Source organism: Papaver somniferum, chromosome 3, assembly GCF_003573695.1.
Source record: "Papaver somniferum cultivar HN1 chromosome 3, ASM357369v1, whole genome shotgun sequence".
NCBI classification, from domain to species: domain Eukaryota; kingdom Viridiplantae; phylum Streptophyta; class Magnoliopsida; order Ranunculales; family Papaveraceae; genus Papaver; species Papaver somniferum.
In genome coordinates this window covers 91,409,681-91,429,979 of record NC_039360.1, presented here as the reverse complement: position 1 = coordinate 91,429,979, position 20,299 = coordinate 91,409,681, and the positions used below count along the sequence as shown (strand labels likewise).

At 37.7% G+C, this 20,299-nt stretch overlaps 1 protein-coding gene across 1 annotated transcript; it reads left to right on the top strand.

Moving 5' to 3' along the window:
- The first annotated feature begins 221 nt into the window (after positions 1-221).
- On the top strand, positions 222-4,107 carry LOC113356808 (polyadenylate-binding protein RBP47-like). The gene is made up of 6 exons (XM_026600038.1): positions 222-692; positions 1,255-1,732; positions 3,114-3,169; positions 3,250-3,380; positions 3,490-3,586; positions 3,724-4,107. Exons 1-6 carry the CDS (start codon positions 396-398, stop codon positions 3,886-3,888), a joined length of 1,224 nt encoding a protein of 407 aa, XP_026455823.1. The 5' UTR covers positions 222-395; the 3' UTR covers positions 3,889-4,107.
- The last annotated feature ends 16,192 nt before the right edge of the window (positions 4,108-20,299 follow it).

The window sequence follows — 20,299 nt, the reverse complement described above, 5'->3', positions numbered from 1 at the left end:
TACGAACATGAGGAGTTCCGGTTACAGCCGTTAACTCTAGGGTGGACGCTAGTAGTAGTGCATCTATATGTGGGAAGAGATAAAATCTAAGGTGGCGGCGGTTGATCACTATAGTTATTGATATCAACGGTTGAAATTGAAATAATTAATCAAACGGTTATAAAACAACCTCGCGTCAAAAGAAGATGACTTCTCCTCATCACAGTCATCACAGTCATCCCTAATAATCCTCTTCTCTCTTTCTCTCTCTCTATTACCAGTTCTGGTTTTCTTCTTCTTGTTTCAGATCTTTTAGATTTTCTCTCTCTAAAAAAACCCTTTTTTCCATTAAAAGAGAGAAACGAAGTAAGAGAAAGAGAGTGAGACAACATTAACCTATATCTATATATATAAGTATGATGCCTCAACAGACGAACGGTGCAGATTCACAGCAACAACAGCAGCAGCAATGGATGGCTATGCAATATCCAGCAGCAACAATGGTGATGCAACATCCTCATCATCACCAGATGATGTCTCATCAACCTTTTCCACCTCAGAGTTTTATTCCTTATCCTACAATACCACATCATCAACAACAACAACAATCACAACAAGGATCTTCGGAAGAGAATAGAACAATCTGGGTTGGTGATCTTCATTATTGGATGGAAGAGAATTATCTTAATAGCTGCTTCGCTCATACCGGAGAGGTTTCTTTCGTTCTATCCTAACTTTTTATCTTTGTTTTAGACAGTTATTGGTTTATTGAATATATTTTTTTGATAATGAATTTGTCAGGAATGAGCATATGATGATATTTCTTTGTTTTGTTTCTTCATTGTTGTTATATGTATGGATGAAGTAAAAACCTGTGTTACTTATAGATTTGAATAGGGATCTGATAGTAATGAAAATTGTAAAATCTGAAGTCTGGCAATGAATAGTTAATTTGATTAAATCTGGATGATTTTGTTGCCTTATTGACTGGTTATCAAATAGCTTAGATCAAGTGTATTCTTGTGCTTAATAAGAATGTTACTTTTTTCAATTGAATATCAATAAAAATCAAAGTCGCTTCTTTTTTTGGCTTTATTTATTTGCCAACCTTTGCTAAAATTTGATTAAGTTTGTAGCTTCGTCTGACATTGCTTTTCGATAAGGATTGTTTGAGTAATGTGTGGTGTGCTTCAGTGCTTGTGCCTTGCTTGTTTTTGTGTCTGCTATTTCGAAATGCATTCTTGTTTTCTGATATTGGTTTTATGAAAAATGTAGGTTGCGTCCATTAAGGTCATTCGAAATAAGCAAACCGGTCAGTCCGAAGGATATGGGTTTGTTGAGTTCTGTACACGTGCAGCAGCTGAGAAAGTTTTGCAGACCTATAATGGTTCTGCTATGCCAAATGCAGAACAACCTTTTAGATTGAACTGGGCCTCCTTTAGCATGGGAGATAAGCGTTCAGATGTTGGTTCAGACCGTTCTATATTTGTAGGAGATTTGGCTTCTGATGTTACAGACACATTATTGCAAGAAACTTTTGCAAGTAGATACCCATCCGTTAAAGGGGCAAAAGTTGTCATAGATGCAAATACTGGACGTTCTAAAGGTTATGGTTTTGTTAGATTCGGTGATGATAACGAGAGGACACAGGCAATTACAGAAATGAATGGTGTTTATTGTTCTAGTAGGCCGATGCGTGTAGGTGTTGCAACCCCAAGGAAATCAACTGGGTTCCAGCAAATGTCATCTCAAGGTACGCGTTTGTTATAGTGCACATAAAACTTTGGGCATCTACCGTTTGGTGGTTAGGTGTAATTGTTTGTTGTGTTCAGCGTGTCATAATATTTTCAAACCACCTGATAAACAAGCAACTCATATCATAGCTTGGTCTTAGTAGACAAAGAATGCGAGTAATTCGATTACTAGTTATAGAATCAACCTTGCCTAAGTCGATCACTGATGTAGTAAGTAAAGAACAATCGTAAGAGAAACATCTGGACACATGTTTATTGTATTTGTTTCTTCTCTTTCCCATGTTCTTGCCAGTTTATGAATACCTCTGGGTCTCTAGTTATATTCTCATAAGTATTCATATATTCTTTCTGGTCTTTCTTATTTGCAAGTCATTATTGCCTTTTGTTGTTGTTCTTATTTTCAAGTCTGCATTAGATTTCAATTCAAAAGCTCTTCTCTCCTTTTTTTCCTTCATTGGATTATCTATTTATCTGAGTACATCTTCAATAATCAGCACTCTCCTCTGCATTGCTCTTTGTCTTGCTAGGCCAATGAGTATTTGAAGCCTACAAATTTTCTTTCTGATCAGGTCATATGTCCTATCTGTTTCTTCGTTTAAATTAATTGTCCCTTCTGTAAGCTACAATGTTTTTCAATCTTTCTTGTTTCAAAGTTACCCATGCTTCTTTCATTATAATGGCACTGAAGTACTTCGGTCTCTTTCTTTCTCGATCTTTATTTCTCCACCTCTTTATTTTTCAAGTACTCAGCTTCTTAATTGTGGTTGCTGTGTTTTAATTCTTCATTAGCTCAAGTTCCTATACGCTTCTTCGTCATTATTGTCTACATTCTTCTATAATAAAAAACAAAAAAGATGAAACAAACAGGTAGTGGACTGTCGGTCTACTCAAGGTAGTCAAGAGGGAGAGAGAGAAGCGCAAGCTTGTCTGATGGAAAGAAGGGTGAGCGTATCAGCTTTAATCCCGATGAAAATATATTTCCTTTCATTCTCTCTTTCTCTTTCCGTTTTTCTTTTTTCTTCCTTCTTGGTAAAGCTTTAGTTACCTTTATAGCTGATTTAAAGTAGTATATCTTGCGTATTGATGTATCATTATGCATCATTGGGGATTACAAAGCCAGTTACTTTAACACCTAGTGGTCATCAATTTAAGCTAGTAATAGGAACTGACTCCCTATTTTCATTGGTTCCATATTCATTTTAAGGGAGCACGAGAGTTGAGATTAATTGTCGCCTTCCCCGTACTTGGGAGTATATTAATTTAGAGTTGTGCTGGGGTAATATTTAATAGAAGAAGAAAATGCTCTCGCTGATGGTCTTATTTTGAGTTGTGAACAAACTTTCTTAGTTTCGTCTTTTAATTTAGTTTTGGAATTTGTAGGTGGAAATGCTTCAGCTCAGGGATCTCAATCCGAGGAGGATTCTACTAACACAACAGTGAGCCAACTTCTCTCCTGCAATTTTCTTCCTTGACTATACCTAAACTTATCTATCATTAACCCAGCGTTTTAATGTAGATATTTGTAGGAGGGCTTGACCCAAGTATAACAGATGAAGAACTCAGGCAGCCATTTTCTCAACATGGTGAGATATCCTCTGTTAAAATCCCTGTTGGAAAAGGCTGTGGATTCGTACAATTTGCTAACAGGTTTGTCTTTTTCATGACTATATCAAGTTACCGTAGAAAATTAGAATAATTTGCTAAATGTCTTCTTTGATACCTATTATATATATATTGTGTCCATCACCTATTTCAGAAGTAATGCCGAAGAAGCACTCGAGCGATTGAACGGGACAGTCATTGGTAAGCAGACTGTCCGCCTTTCTTGGGGGCGTAATCCTGCAAACAAGCAGGTAAGAATGTTTTACCTAATGGAAACACATTCTGCTATACCACGATTTTGTTGTTTTACATTTGGTTTTTAAGTATTGATACCTGCATGCATTCGGGTGTAGTCGGATTGGGGTGTGTAATGTTTGCCTGTTGACAGAGAGGGGATGCTGGGAATCACTGGAACGGAGGAGCAGGATTCTATGGAGGACAGGGCTATGATTATGGTTATGCTGTGGCACCACCTCAGGATCAGGCCATGCATGCAGCTGCTGCTTATGGAGCTTATCCAATGTATGGAAACCACCAGCAGCAAGTAAGCTAAAGTGCTGGATCCCAGCTTCTTAGATGTAGTGGCACAACATAATCAAAGCTAGAAAGGCACACTTAAGCATCATTAATGTGGCTTATCGGATTTCATTTTCTCCTCTTTTTTCTTATTTTTTTTCATTGCGAACTCTCGCACTCCCTAAATTTGAATTTTGCCTCTAGGATTCATTATCTTCTTATTGACATTTATCTTGTGAATGTCTTGGCGGAGGAATTGGGTGTCTACTCTATCCAGTGTGGAAAATACACTGGGGTTGTCCTTGCTGGAAAAATGACCATAAGTCTCAGTTTGGCCCAATAGGCCAATACTTCTGGTCAACAACGTCCAATGTGCCGTGTAGTTATATTTACTTTTTCATTCCACCATATATCTTCATGAAGGGTCATCAAGGAGGAAATGGATCCCATGTTCCGGTGGGCAGTTCTGTTGAACTTTTTGCTTTAGCGGGTCATGATGTGCTCTTCCATCTATAGTGGCCTTGTCCAACGCAGTTTGGCCATAGCTCAACCGTCAGACCATTACTGTGCAATGCATTAGTCATTAGACTGCGATAATAGGCAATCTGAGCATTCACCATCCCATGTTTTTGAGAACCCAATTGGACTTGAGACCTTGTATAACTAAGTAGGACAGTGACTAATTATCTGAGTCCCGTTACTTTACAAGAAGTTAAGAGACACAATCAAACAAATGATTTCATGGTCTTCCCCATGACCTGATGGATTTCCAGCGGGTTTTTATAAGCAGAACATAGAATTGGTGGAAAATGATGTTTTGAAAACTGTTCAAAGTTTTATCCACTCTAAGCATTCGCTTAAAGAAATGAATCATATGTTTCTGCCTCTCGTACTTAAAGTCAACGATCCCGTTTGTACCTAAAGTCAACAATCCCTTTAGTCCTGCTAACTTTTGGCCAATATCATTATGCAATACTAGTTATAAGATAATTTCTAATATCATTGAAAATAAGGTGAAACTTCTTTTAGGCAAATTATATCACCCTTCCGATCTGCTTATGTTCCAAACAAGAATATCTAGAATAATGTGATTATTGGCCAATATCATTATACATGGAGTCTTTCTCTAGATATTTGTTGCATGCTGAACAATGTCATCTCTTCATGGGTTCAAAGTCAATAAAGAGGCCCCTAATATCTCTCATCTCCTCTTTGTTGACGATTGTCTCTTATTCACTAAAACTACTCATGATGAGGCTAACAACTTAATGTCACTCATTAAGGATTTTAGTAGCCAAGTAATAAATTTTCAAAAATCAGGATGCTTCTTCAGTAAGAATGTGCACCCGGACTATTGTGTCTCTCTCATTAGATCACCTAATGTTAAGAAAGTTGATCCTAATTGTTAGAGCACTGCTCGGTCGAACTCGCAAGCGTTGTTATCTCAAGCTTGTTTGTCAAGTTTAGTTGTCAAAACTATAAGTCTTGATTTCTAGTCTACTTATAGTTATGTCTCAGGATAGAATGTGTAGTTGGGCTTTAGACTTCACCGCGTTTATCGATTGAAGACGAAAAACTACTAAGGAGAGCTTGTGGAACTTCATCAACTAAAGGTATGTGGAGATTTGAACTCAACTATCACTCAGAAGTCTATTCTATTCTATCTCCTATTGAGAAAGTCGTATAACTATATAGACTTTACGTTATACACATTTCATATTTCGAGATGAGTTTAACTCGCTTATATCTTTCTTGAAATATGTGTTGGAAAGCTTTTTGCTTTAACTACGTTCATCATTATTCTTGACGAAAGTCAAAAGATGATCATGTGAAAATCACCTAGTTACATCTTACATGATTTGTGTGAGACAGTCATTTGATGTAGACTCAGAATGTTTCGTACTGATCATTCGATCACTTGAAAATTGCTTATAAACTAATAGTTTGTGTGAGACAGTTATTGTTGTCTTCTAAGAATGTTTCAATGATTGAAATGAGAGTTTACAACAATTAACCATTGTCTGAATATAGCACAGTACGCGTTCCCGTATGCAAACTGTTGTAAGAATGATTCAGGTCCGGGAACCAAGTATGCATACCCGTATGCCAATGGTTTTAACTTTAAAAGTCCGGGAACTAAGTTTGCGTACCCGTTTGCAAACTTATTCGGTCTGGAACGACAGTATGTGCACCTGTTTGCGAACTGTCAGACATGACCAAAGTCCAGAACTTAAATTTGCGTACCCGTTTGCAAACTTACGAGGTAAAGTTCTAAAATCGACTAAGTATGTTTTCATACTCATGAACAAATACATTTACAAATTAAGGAATGCAATCTTTGCAAACCGTGGCTAAAATGTTCATAAACTGATTCTTTTGTATCAATCCGACTTTGCTTCAATTGTGTCTTGTATACTTCTATGAGAATATAAACAAATGAACAAGTAACGTAATTAGATTCATTTGAGTATCATTGGATCTAGAAGTGCTAAGATGAACATGGTTAACACAAAAGTGTTCATGTGGCTAACTTCGGTTAACTGTTATGGAGCCAATTCAATATACACGTTTAGGTACGGTTACCCATATCTAAATGAAAGTATATTTCATTTGTGTGTTGAAAAGGCGAGGGTACCCAAATATACCTCAAGCTAAAACTTTTCCTACCTATAAGTCATTTCTCCGAAAGTGATTGTCTATGGACTGAGTCGAGACAATGCAACTAATCGGTTCACACTTCGTGTGATCGTCTATGGATACGAGATCGAGACAATACAACAACGAAGTATGTTTACTTGATAAAAAGGTTCGGACTTAACCAAACACAATAGGATTTCTTATCAAGTAAATAGGAATTAACGTTTGTGTAATTTACTTTAATTATAATAAAACAATTATAATGCGGAAAATAAAAGTAAATCACACAACAAGATTTTGTTAACGAGGAAACCGCAAATGCAGAAAAAACCCCGAGACCTTGTCCAGAATTGAATACTCTCAGGATTAAGCCGCTACACAAAATTAAACGAACTGCGTATAGTTGAGACCAAGCAACTAAACCTATAGTTCACCTAGTTCCGTCTGTATTCCCACGCCTCCAACTTATGAATAAGTCACGTACTTGGAACAATTCCTTTGGTTCGTATTCCAAACAGTAAATGAACGACTAATCTGTTTGGTATCAACTCTCTTCAACCAAGTGATGTGAGTTCGACAAAGGCTCTTCTGTTTATCTCAAATAAACTCTTTCGTCAGGTTCTTAGATCCAAAGAATTGTATTGATGTCGATCTACACAACTAATCAATCCAATCTACCACAAGGATAAACCATTATAGTTGGATCCTCTTATACCGAAACAAGTATTGTGCACACCAAAGATTATGAACCCCAAATCATAAATCTTCAATATCTTCTTTTTCTTCAAATCTTCTTAGATCTTCAATAAACACCTGCACACAACAACTTGAATCTCTTGTGATCAATCACGCACGGAACGAAGTCTGTTAACAATGGATTATCACAAGATCGTCTTTAGAACTAAAAACAGTCTAAATATCCTTGTTGAAACTTCGATATAGTTTGAGTGAATCTTATATCAGAAGAGAAGATTCCAAGCATAAACAAACTAGGTGCAATAAAAGTTCAACCACTGTTAGTCAATCAAATCAATCGAAAACACAAGATAAACCGCAATTATCTAGTTTCCCACCAACGGTACTAATAGAGCTTCTCAATCCCAAAGAAGACTTTAAACTGAGCGGTCGTAAGAGATTTCGCCTGATTAGGTTACTCTCCTCTCCGAATAGGCGGCTTCACCAGTATAGATGGTGGATTTTCGACAAGGGCTAAAATCGTAAACCCATAATTGTATGTGCTCTTGATCCAGCAATCAGATGAGTATTGAGGCTCATGTCTCTTATCGAAAGTGTGAAAGCTCATGCCACAAGAATATCTGACTGAGAATACTGTCTCTCAGAATATATGTAGATGTGTAGTCTTTCAGCTGAGGCACCCGACATATCTCATGAATGCTGAGCAATTTCAGTAATTACTTTTATATAGAATTGCAAGATTAGACGGCTCCTAGACAGCTTGCCTGCTAATATAGAGCAATAACGTCTTCAGGATGTAACAATGATTTCCTTGACTATATAAAAGAAGTATGACGCTTCAACAAGCTCATATCACTCAATTCCTGAATAGCTAATGCTCATATCACTCAATTCCTGATCGTACTAGTATAGAGCCATCAATTAATTATTCTTAAATCATTAGATTCATTAACTGAATCCCTGGAAAATATTCAATGTTTTTCATAATATTTCGTTACTTCAATTTATGGTTCTTCCCAGCAGAATTCCATGGGTTAGTAATAAATATTCAACGCACGGGCATTTGAGCACTATCGAATAAGCCCCGAAAATGGTGCAAGTGTACTCAACAATAATGCACTAACGAGCACCTGAATGCACGAACGAGCATTCCAAAATACGAAGAAACGATGAACCTATGCAAAATAGAAAGAAAATAATAAACAATAAAATATTAATCATGGCGCTGAGAGACTGGGCCCCTCGGCTGGTCGGTCGTGCCGTGGCCAGTCCCACGCCCAACTTTATAATTTATCATATTTTTATTATTTTCCATGATCTCATGAAAATCTCTTCATTTGAGCAAATATCCTTCGTTTCATGAAAACTCCTTAAATTCATGAAATTTCCTTCAATTCATGAAAAATAATATAAAATTAGGAAAACTCGTGGGACCAGGCCCTAGCCGGCCGGTCATGCCCAAGCCGGTCCTACACGTCCTTATTTTATTTTATTTTATTTTTTATGTTTCCTTCATCTCATGGAAACTCCTTCAACGCAAGGAAACTCCTTGATTTCAACAAAACTCTTTGATTTCATGATATTTCCTTCAATTCATGAAAAATAATATAAAATTAGGAAAACTCGTGGGACCGGGCCCTAGCCGGCCGGTCATGCCTTGGCCGGTCCCACACGCCCCTTATTTTATTATTATTACCTATGTTTTCCTCATCTCATGAAAACTCTTTGGTTTCAACAAACTCCTTGATTTTATGATATTTTCCTAAAATCATGAAAAATATTATAAAATTAGAAAAAAATATCTTTGGACCGGGGTCTTTGGCCGGCCGGCTATGCCTTGGCCATAGCCGACCCACACTTCATGATTCCTTCATTTTTGTTATTATTTTTCTTCATCTCATGAAGTTTTCTCAGTTTCAGCAAAAAATCTCTGATTTCTTCATATTTTCTCAAAATATTGCTCAAACGCACATCAGAAAATATCAAAATTCTAAGGACTGAGACACGGACACTTTGGCGACGAGAGCATATTACCTTGACCGACCAAGGTTGACCCTTTGTCTTGCAAGAGGACGATCCCACATACTTTCATCATTTGACCTAATTTGTTCACATTAGGTTCAAACTCTTCCAAACAATTTGGAACTTCATAAAATGATCGTCAGTCGATCCCATGACCATCCAGGACCGGTTTCATGACCCCTTGGTCGATGCTTCATCTATTCATAATTAATTAGGTTTTATCACCTAAGGCTCAGACGAGCATTATTTTAACACGGGATTAAACCAGCATTTAATCATCCTTTCACCAACTGGTCTTCAAGAGACTTTGATATTTTGCTCACTTGAGCATTTGGGCGCTACATGGTCGATTCATCATCCCATGTAGCCGGTCCCTCCTTCATTTCATAAATGATTTTCAATAAATTATCAATTAATCATCAATTCAGCAATTGATCAAAACTAGGGTTTTGAGTCCAAGGTTCATAATTCCAGATTCAAACGCTAAATTTTATGTTGATCCCATGATCATCACTCTAATTAATTATACTTAGTTTGGTCGCCAGTATTATTTTAATATTTATGTGGTCATTCAAATGGCTGGAAGTTGTTGACTCGATCTGTGACATGCATGGAGTGTGCAGCCTGAAAATAAGAGCGAGAAATAGGTAAATAAGGAGAGATAGTCTGGCAGAGACGCGTGAAAGAGAACCAAATCACGTACATGGTAATAAGAAAAGGAGAAAATATTCCGAGAATAATCTCTTGATGGCGAAGATTTCAAGCATTTACTGTCGAGATTTGAGACTCTGCTAGGTATAAAAGAGTGCTAAAGTTTAGAGATGGGGGATGGAGAGTTAGGGGTATAAAGTAGCGAGCACAAAAGGCTGCAGAGAGTTGTAGTCGGAGTTCCTGCACTTTCATGCGAAGAAGAAGAAGACGAAGAATAGATCACTGTTTGTGTAGTACCTGTCATCTTTTCTTTGTAACAACAATTGTAACAGCAGATTCTGTAACGCCCTTCCACCGTTGCAAATCTCTGCTCCATTATAATTCTTTAATAGAAACATATTTTTGAGCAATGAATTATATTTTGAGTGTGTTTTTCACTATGTGGAGCTAGACCCATCACTGGGACAATGGAGGAAGCACCTTTTCATGATTGTGGTAAATGAATTAATTCTTTTATTGACTTTTTGCATAGATTTAATTGCTTTATGATTTCTATTAATTACTTGTTATTTTTTCTGATGTCGCATGCTTAGTTTAAATTACTTTTGATGCGTCATGCTTACGACTTACAAATAATGTTTTATGAAATCTATTTTTGGCAAAGAATTAGAGTCACAACTTCTTTTGTTTGAGCTACATTGTCTAGAGTTAATGATTGAACCACAAGAATATGAAAAGTAGTGAAATCCTGCGTCTCAGTGCCTCTTCATCTTGTCACCATTTTTGTATATATTTTCCTTATTTTCGTTTATTAAAACTTAAAATCAGTCCAACAAAGTCCGAGTGAACGACAACCTTTACCACTATATAAAATCGATCAATTTTTGGCGCCGCCGACGCGTACTTGTGTATAGATTTGTTTTTAGGCTTTTTTTTTTTTTTAATTATTTTTGTTCTTTTTTATGCGTTTTGGTATTTCTTGTTTGCTTTCATATTTGGAGCGGAGCTAAAGAAAAAAAGAGAAAGTGCTGAAAAGAAAAGCGAAGCTAAATAAGGAAACAAAGAAGGAATCCAAAAGGAGTGAAGAAGAAGATTTTGTATATTATTTTATTTTATTTTTTTTAGAAACTGTAATTAAGGTTTTTATTTTTGTAATATTTTATTTTTGGACATTTTTTTTTTCTTTTCTTTCGGACATTGAACATTGGACTTTATTTTTAAAACTCTAAGGAAGGGTTGGTTTAAATATAAACTGCACAGGTAAGGACGACAGTTACGATACTGTCTCGGCCCCTCGGGTTCGTACACTTACATTGGAGTCGGTTGCCCGAGTCGACCTCAACGGTTCATCCCCCGTCTGGAACGGGAGGTAAGAATTCTAAACACCCGTGAATCCCCTGTCAGCGGGTTTACTGGATGATTTTGTATGCATATATGTTGAGGACCTGAAATCGGATTTAATTTTCTAGTAAATGGAAAGGCCTGGCCAAATCAAGATAAGGACTCGGATTTCATCACCGTTTCCTTCTTGCCCTCCTTAGGAACACGTAACCTACGCGAAACTAAGCTTAAAATACTGACTAGAACGAGACCGATAGGGTAACGAGCTTAATAGGAAAGTCATTCGAAAAATATTGGTTACTCTTTTAAGCATACTTCGAAGTTCATGATGGTTTCTGTGAGTTGAATGCGTGACTACGCCGCCTTGTAATTCCGGTGAGCCTTGGGTATCAAAGCTCCACTGAGCTTCCCTCGCCTAAATTCAACTTACTTTAACTCGGATTGATTCCATAGGGGTTTGCTCAAATTGTAACGAATTCCCTTTCGAAGGATTAGAAGCTGGTCTAGAAAAAATCTAAGGGAGCCATCATGCTTTTTGTTTGCTAGATAAAATAGGTTTGTTGTGGTCGAGTCAGCCTTGTTTGTGCTTGTGTAGAATTCCCTTGCAGTTAGGATTTCAAACTGGTATTATAATAGCCATCACAATGAATATGATTATCCAACTGAAAAATATGAACATTACTCTTACCATAGTGTGAATAGTGGTTGGGAACGCCAACGTTTGGAAGGATATGGGTCATACCCTGGTGAGCCCAATTACTATCCACACGTGCATCAGTCTTACGAGCAAGAAGATTATAGTACTAGTTCTTCGTCTCTAGAGGATACAATCAAATTATTGAAAAGTAGTCCTTTTTATGATCCCCCTGTTCCTATTCCTCCTTTAGAAGAGTCCCTCAGGAAGTTAGATGAGTCAACGCGTAAGTTAGCTGAGATGAATAGTATAATTATAGACGAAAGAACTACAATAATGAGTGAACCTTCTTTAGAAGACCACCTCAAGCGGATAGCTGAGACGAACGAAAGAATTACTCGAAATTATATGAGCTTCCAACACAGTGTTCCCAGTTTTACCCTTGAAAATGAGTTTAGTTATTTGCATAATCAAGATATCAAAGTTAGATTTTGTGACACTACTTGTTTAGATGAGGTTCGGTCATTTTCATGTTATTATAATGATGATCATGATAAGGATAGTATTAATGAAGAACATGAAATATGTAGGCATAGTGATCAGGATTTTGCTACTCCAATTGAGCTTTACAAAGATAATATTTCTAGTTCAAATCCAAATAATTTTAATAATTATTCACCTATTCAAAAGGACGGGGATTTGACTAGAGATACCATCGTTTTAGACGATGTAATATTTCCTTATGATGACGAAGCCGATGATAGTTTTGAGGAACGAGTTTATTCTGAGAATATGGTTTTCGAGTCTAGCGATTTAAAAACATTAATCTTAGATAAAGAAAGTGAACTCGTAGAGATGAGTGAGGATGAACCTGGCTTAGAAGAATCAATTAATCATTTCCAGGATTCTGATGACCTAGAAATTAGGGAAGTTGTGACTAGTCTTTCTAGAAGAGTGCGCTTTTTAGAAGGAGAGTTACAACAGGATCGTTCTTTCTTATGCCCTGGGGTTAGGGATAATATGCTTCGTCTTTCCGAGGAAAGAGATAATGCTAGGGCCGAGGTTGGTGCACTTAGTAAATCCCTAGCAGCGTCTCGAGCGGATGTTGCTCGCCAAGTGGAGTCTGAAAGTGATCTTGAGATGAATGTGTATCGACTTCATAAAAGGATGGGGGAGGTGAATGATGAAGTCAACCATCTTCGTCACTTGGATTCGATGAAGCAGGTAGATTTAGACGCCAGTCAATTTGCTCTTACGAACCTTCAAACGGATTATAAGAAACTATCCACCGAATATGACTTTCTTGATGGGGCTCGGGACGCAGTTGTCAATGAGTATGAGGAGGCTTCGTCTAATGTCGAAGGTATAACCTCGTTTTATCGAGTGTGATTCTATTATTTCTTCGTTTTAACCCCTTGGTATTTTTTGTTTTCAGCACTCGAGGGACAGCTTCAGGCAGCAAATGATGAGCTTCAAAAGACTCAATCTGCCTTAGTGCACCAGGAAGGACAAACCAATTATTTCCAAGGGTTGGCCGCGTCTCGTGAGGAAGCAGCGGAGATTGCCTCCAAAGAGGCGGAACGCCTATCTGTATTGCTGTCTCAAGCCCACCAGCGGACCGTTGTTATCACTTATAAGGCTCGATGTCAGTTGGATGAAGAGACCAACAAATTCCTGGATAAGATTGAACTTGGCCTTAAAGTCGAACATGGTCTTGTCAAGAACTATCCACGCCGTCCCCTTCTCGCGCCTTTGCCTGGTTCTTCTGGGCCCTCTTCAGGTGGTAGCGTACCTTCATCTCGCAGAGACAACCCCGTTGACGGAGATGTATCGTCCAAGTAGATTTATTTTATTAGTCATAGAAAGTTGATCCTCGTTGATTAAATAATTTCAGATCATTTTTTGATGTGTTTCCTGTTTTATCTTATTTGCCGAGTCTTGTAATCAACTCCTTATGAAATGGATCATCCTTTTGGCGTACCTGCGTTATCAATTCATCTTTTTATTTTAAAGTATTATGAAGTGTTAAACTAGAAATAACTGGTTTTTTAAAAAGTTGAGAGTGTTTGAGTGCGACACCGAAGGTAAATACCTTCGTGATCGTCTTGAGACCTGTCACCCCGCTGGCGAATCCTGGGACAGAGAATCCCTGTTTCTAACGCCAAATTGTGAACACATAAATCACGAGGCCATCCAAGTGTTCACAAACAATATTCGCATACGTCCTAATTCTAGAATCGTACATCGTATGCGTAACGGGATGATTATATCGATTCATCGACTCAAAGCCTTCGAGCTTGTCATTGTCTAGTCGAATATTATCATAAATAATGTTCGTATAGGAAATAAATCAAGAAACAAGTATAAATATAAAGCATATGAGGTTTAACGCTGAATGTAAGGTGCTGAAATGTAAATGAGACAGATTTACGTGGTTCGACACTAAGGCCTACATCCATGGGGTTTGGTGTTTCACTATGTACTGAATGGTTACAAAGATAGTCGAATGACTTTAGAATATACATAGGTCTGCGGAAGTAGGTGGATTACTTACGCTTCCTATTTCTCTCTCTTATATTCTCCTCTAATTGCTCTCCAAAATGGTCCGCCCCTTCTCTCTTAGTGGAGAGGGGTATTTATAGGGAAGGAACGTGGGTCCCATCTCTGAGGTGTTGTTGTAATCTTATCTTCTTGTGCTTTGTGCCTATTACGCAGAGGTCTTCGGCATATGCCGCGGCCTGAGCTTGAACACGAAGGGTTATGCTCGCTTCTTCCACGAGCTGATCGACACGTGTATATCTCTTTGGTATTTAATGCGGGTAGATGGATGTCTGCTCGTGTCAGACATGTGTCTCTTTGTCTGGTCACATCTGTGTCAGCCAAACTTCCTCTCGGCCGTTGATCTGGGATCTTCCTCGGGATTGGGTGCGTTAATACCCAAGGGGTATTATCTGGTGCTCCTCTGAGCCATCATACCTCTGTGGTCCTCTGTCCCTGACCGTCAGATCTGCTGACCGATGGCATCTTCTGATGAATGTTTGCTATCATGTTTTGATGTCTCGCTTCGCATGCCTTCCACGTGTCTCTTTCTGTACACGTGGAGGATGATGAAAGGTGTACATACAATCATCTTCAACACGTTAAAGACCACGGTTTTGGTAGATTGTCCTTCTGTCGTTCGATCGGGAACATGAAAGAAGAAAGATCCATCCAAGCCAATTGATATCTACTCAGTAAAATTATCTCTTGAGAGAGTCAAGAAAGTTAAATTCAAGCTTGGAGCCGTAAGTTTATACTCCAATACCAAGTCTTGCAGCTTTCTTTTAGGTAAGTGCGTGTTAAAAATGAAGGTTTAAATAATCTTGCTGATTTATTTGCTTGCATGCAGACGATGAACGATGTGATCACAGGGATTATATCTTACGTGATTCATTTGTACATGGCGAAGATGGGTCAGATCTCGATTACAGCGGCCTCGTCTATGACCATGCTTGTAACGCTCAACATGAGAATATTCGAAGATGGTTAGTTGGTCCAAAAGAATACAAGCACTTTGATAACGAGTTTAGTTGGTCCAAAAGAACAAATTTCTATCGCTAATCATCCAATTGGAAACTACTATTTTATCGTTGTCGGAATACCCCAGGTAATGTGGATTAACTATGGCTTATATTAGAATCAGTTGAAGTAGTTATTGATTAATTTTGATTAACTTGCAAAGTCTTACTTTCACTTCAATGAGTTGCAATGAACAACTACAGCTTGTGGCAACAATGGAAAGGGGTTTCATAGATTCCAATCTTTTCGCTTCTTGCATGGATGAAGCCTTTGACAACATTTTTCAAGCAGCTTTTGGAAATGAAGCAAAGAAGTCTAATTAATCAATAATTAGTCGAGAAGCTAATACTATTCACTTGATATAGAAGTACTCTGATGATTTCTTTGGCTTGTAGCTTATGTTTATTTAAATTTGAACTCGTTATGTTCAGTTAAAGTGTATGAGTCGAGAATTGGATCAATTATCATTGAGAAATATGTAGCACCTACTATCATTTTTTCATTTTAGTCTGAAAATAGGCCAAATTGAAAAAAACAATAGTAACTCTTTTTCCAGAAATAAAGGGGGTAAGTATTCAGATTTTGTCTCTAGGTTTTAGGTTTGGGGGTGCATGTGTGATATTTGTTTGAACGATTTTTTAGGGACCATGATTTTTCCGGGAACCATGGTCTTGTTAGGCCACCTTCCCTATAGTTATAAGGGGTGTCCTAGAACATTGAAATGACTAACCTACCCTTAACCTAATTTAATTTAAATCCAACACAATAACCACCTCTCTCTCTCTCTCTCTCTCTATATATATATATATATATATATAACCACCACCTCCTCTCACCACCACCTCCCACCACCGCCGATTACCACCACCACCAACCACCGATTACCACCACCGCCCACCACTGCCGATTACCACCACCACCACCTCCAATTATCACCACCAACAACCACCGATTACCACCACCACCTCCGATTACCACCACCACCACTATATATATAGCTTAATTTAAAACATTAACAAAGATATTCTCACAAACTCATTACTTGTCATTCGTTTTTGGTTGGATAAATGAAAACTAATCATCAAAATGAGTTGAAAATGGAAGTTGCAGAGAGGTTTAATGGAGTTTTTTTTTCAGTAAAAAGTTCGGTTATCACAAATTATTTTTTTTCTTAACCGAACTCAAAGTTTAGTTGATTCGCAAAAAAATACTTTTAACCGAACTCCTTGTATTAGAACAATACAAGTCCATAAGTTCGGTTCGTTCGCAAAATTATTAAGTTTTCTTTGTAACCGAACTCTACCTATAATCCCAGTTCGGTTGATTCGCAAAATATGTTGAAGTTTGCAAACCAACCGAACTTCTAACACTAGGTTACTTTTAACCTGAAGTTCGGTTGGGAACTTGGTTGCGTTGAAGTTTGCAAACTAACAGAACACACAAGATGTACTCAAATAAATTGTCAAGTTCAAAGTTCGGTTACCTACCATTTTATCCTAGGTAACCGAACATTGCACTGTACGACCAAAACCTCCATTAACGAGCGAGTTCGGTAACCTGTGTGTTTGGAAAACGTAACCGAACTACACTTTCAAGTGTGTTCGGTTACATGTTCTTGACATATGGTAACCGAACTACACTTTCGGATGTGTTCGGTTACATGTTGTTGACATATGGTTAACCGAACTGGCCCAAATTTACATAAAAAATTTCATTTTTTTGAAAGTTTGGAGCAATTCAACCAACATTATCTAAGTTTGAAGCATACCTGGGTACCCAAATACCCTTTCTCCGGTTGTGGTTGGTAAAATCCATCGTTTTCCATGTTTTCCTTCTTCAGCTTCTCTAACTTTACTCTCTCAATAATTCTACTTCTTTAAAAAAAAACTCATCTGATTTTTTAATCTCACTAATTATCTTTAACTTAATCATCTCACTAATCATTACACTAACTATTATTAACATTAGCTAATCATCACCCGAAATTAATCAGGAGAGTAATTTAGGTATTAATATAAATATCTAGATAAGGGGTGACCTAAATTTACTTCTAATGTCTTTACCCAAAACAAAATCATGATCCCCCAAGAAAACTCATGGTCCCCAAAAAAATCGTTCATTTGTTTAGTCCGAAATTGTTGGGTTCAAGCCCCGGGTAGTGGGAACTGGGGAGTGCCAAGTGACTCCAGTGAGACCACCGAGTCATTTTATAAGCAAAGGCCCAAAAAGGCAACAGGCATGCTAGACAACAACCAAACAGAAAGATTCAAGTGTAAGTGTAAAGTGTGTAACCGACTTAAAAGGGACCTGTGAACGACTACTACCGGCTAAGATTTCACCTTTAAAGACTTTGTTTTTGCAACTGCCTTTTTGGACGCACGTTTAGTACTACGTAACAGAAAGGAAAAGCATCTTAACTGACCTGAAAACAATGGACAGAGCTTAGTATAACACAGCTAAGCTAGGACCCCCTTCTCTTTACTGCAAAGAGATTCCATTCCAAGTCTAAAGAAAAGCCTTAAACGATGGCTATTTTTGATGTCTATGACTCCATTATTCATGTACCCTCTTTAGGATATCTATTGCACGTATACTTTGGCCACAATTATATAACACTTTTGTGTGAGAGTTAGTTATCTGTACTGAAAGGACCTACCTGTATGTGTTCCTTCAGCTAATTTGGCCACATTGGATTCCGGAGATCTTCTTTAGCTGAGCTTTTTTAAATAGAGTAAAGAGATGTTCCTCCTTGCGAACTTTTTCTGTAACCTCTTCAATTATCAACCAAAAATTCATCTTTTGGTTGTGGAACGATAATGACCACAAGTAAAAAGGTATTGAGTTTCGGTTGTTGGGGGTTGGGTGTCGGCGGGTTTGCTTCTCAAAACTCCCACTTCAAATGCATGGGCTAGTTTGAATTTTGGTGGCAAGACTAGCAACCAAGGTATATAGGATTGCCAAAATGCGTGGATTTTTGGTTTGATACGTTGGGAGAGAGAAAAATAAGGGGACGTTTTGCTTCCAACTCCATCGATCTTTCCTCCAACTCCAGCGATTGTGGCACAATCGCCCGCTTTTTCATCATACATCATCCAACTCAATGAACAAACCAACAAATTTATTGGTTTGAACATCCATTTTTCATGTTTGTTGAATCCATAGTGGGATCAAAATCAACAAACTTGATGATTTGTTCATTCCATAGGAACTGCTCGGAGTATACAATCTACTTTGGCAGTTAAAACCTGGCCTAAGTATTGCGGTTGTTTCTACACTTCACCAGTGTTTTGTGTACCCATACGAGAACATCAGTCGCAAAGAAAAGCATTGAAGTGTTGGCGTTGGCACTAGGGGTGTCAACGGGTCCGGGTTCTCCCGGGTATCACTAGACCCGGACCCGAACCCTACTTATAAAGGTCGGGTCCGGTTCCTAACGGTTCCGGGTCCGGTTCCTAAATTTGTGGACCCAGAACCGGACCCGTTTAAATACCCAGGTACCCGTCGGTTCCGGATACCCATTGGGTCTAAAGAAAACTATTTAAAAAATCTCAAAAACTTAATATATTTCTCTTTTTAGCTTGAATTTAAGTAATTTTTATAAAAAATTATTATTATTTCTTATGAATGTACTAAATAAAGATTAAATGTAAGAGAAAAAATTTAAATGAGTAAAATATCAAAGCTAAAACTAGAAAAAAATACTTATAATTTTGCTAAAAACACGAATAAAAGAATGAATAAACGGGTACCCGATACCCGCGGGTACCCAATGGGTATTACCCGTTTGGACCCGTTTAAATTCGGGTCCAATCGGGTAATTACCCGCCGGGTCCTAAGTAGCTAATGGGTCCAACTTTAGGACCCGGAACCGAATATACCGGGTCCGTTTCCGGGTAATGGGTATCCATTGACAGCTCTAGTTGGCACCATATAACTTAGATTACTGCTGCAGCAGTGGGAGGCCGACCAAAAAAAGATGGATGATGTTGCAGTAATGACCCTTGAAAATTTTGATCGATAAAATTTTTAGTGTATGCTAGTGTTCACGAGTTTAAAGCTCAGATTTTGGTATCATCATCCAACGGATTTACTATAAAAAAAAAGGGAAAAAAATGAAAATAATAATAAAAAGAAAAGTTTTGATATAAAAAATTGACGAATTTTGGTCCATAAACATTCTAAAACGAGCCGAAATACATAGAGAAAATAATTGGGTGACCTGGGTCCGTTTCACAGTGATACATATGAGATGGTGGTGAGTCTGGTGACACCCTAAATTACTAATGTTCACCACACACACGTTCCACCACCTAGCAAATGCACAGATGAGTACCAGGTGTCAGGGGATGTTATGGTAACTTTTTATCAATTACAAAAGCCTTACCTAAAAGGCTAAAGCGTAATCTTGTCATCTCATTATCGGCTCTCTCGGCGGCTCCGCCTCCTTAGTGTAATCGATAAAAATTATTCAAGATCGCCGTCGGGAAGAGGAAAACTTCGTAAGATGTGCAGTTGTTAACGAAGAAATTATTGGTCATCAACTAATTTGAGTCAGGTCAGTGAGTTGTCTGCATCAACCCGGTCCACAACTTCACCTTCTTCACCTGTTCTCTGCTACTGTTTTCTTTTTCTTTATTTTTAGTTTTTAATCTGTGCTAATAATTAATCGAATTAGATCAAATAATTCCTCATTTTGGAGTGTGGGTTTGTTTTAATTATAAGAAACTGAAGGGGAAATAGTTCTAATTTGCTCAATTTGCGTTCTAATTTCGTCTATTTCATGAAAAATGAAAAATTATCATCATTCATAATGCTTCAATTCGATCGATTCTGATCAATGTGATGGATATTTTAGTTAAATTTGAACTGTTAGTTGGATTATTCGATTCACAAAATTGGTTAAAAAGAT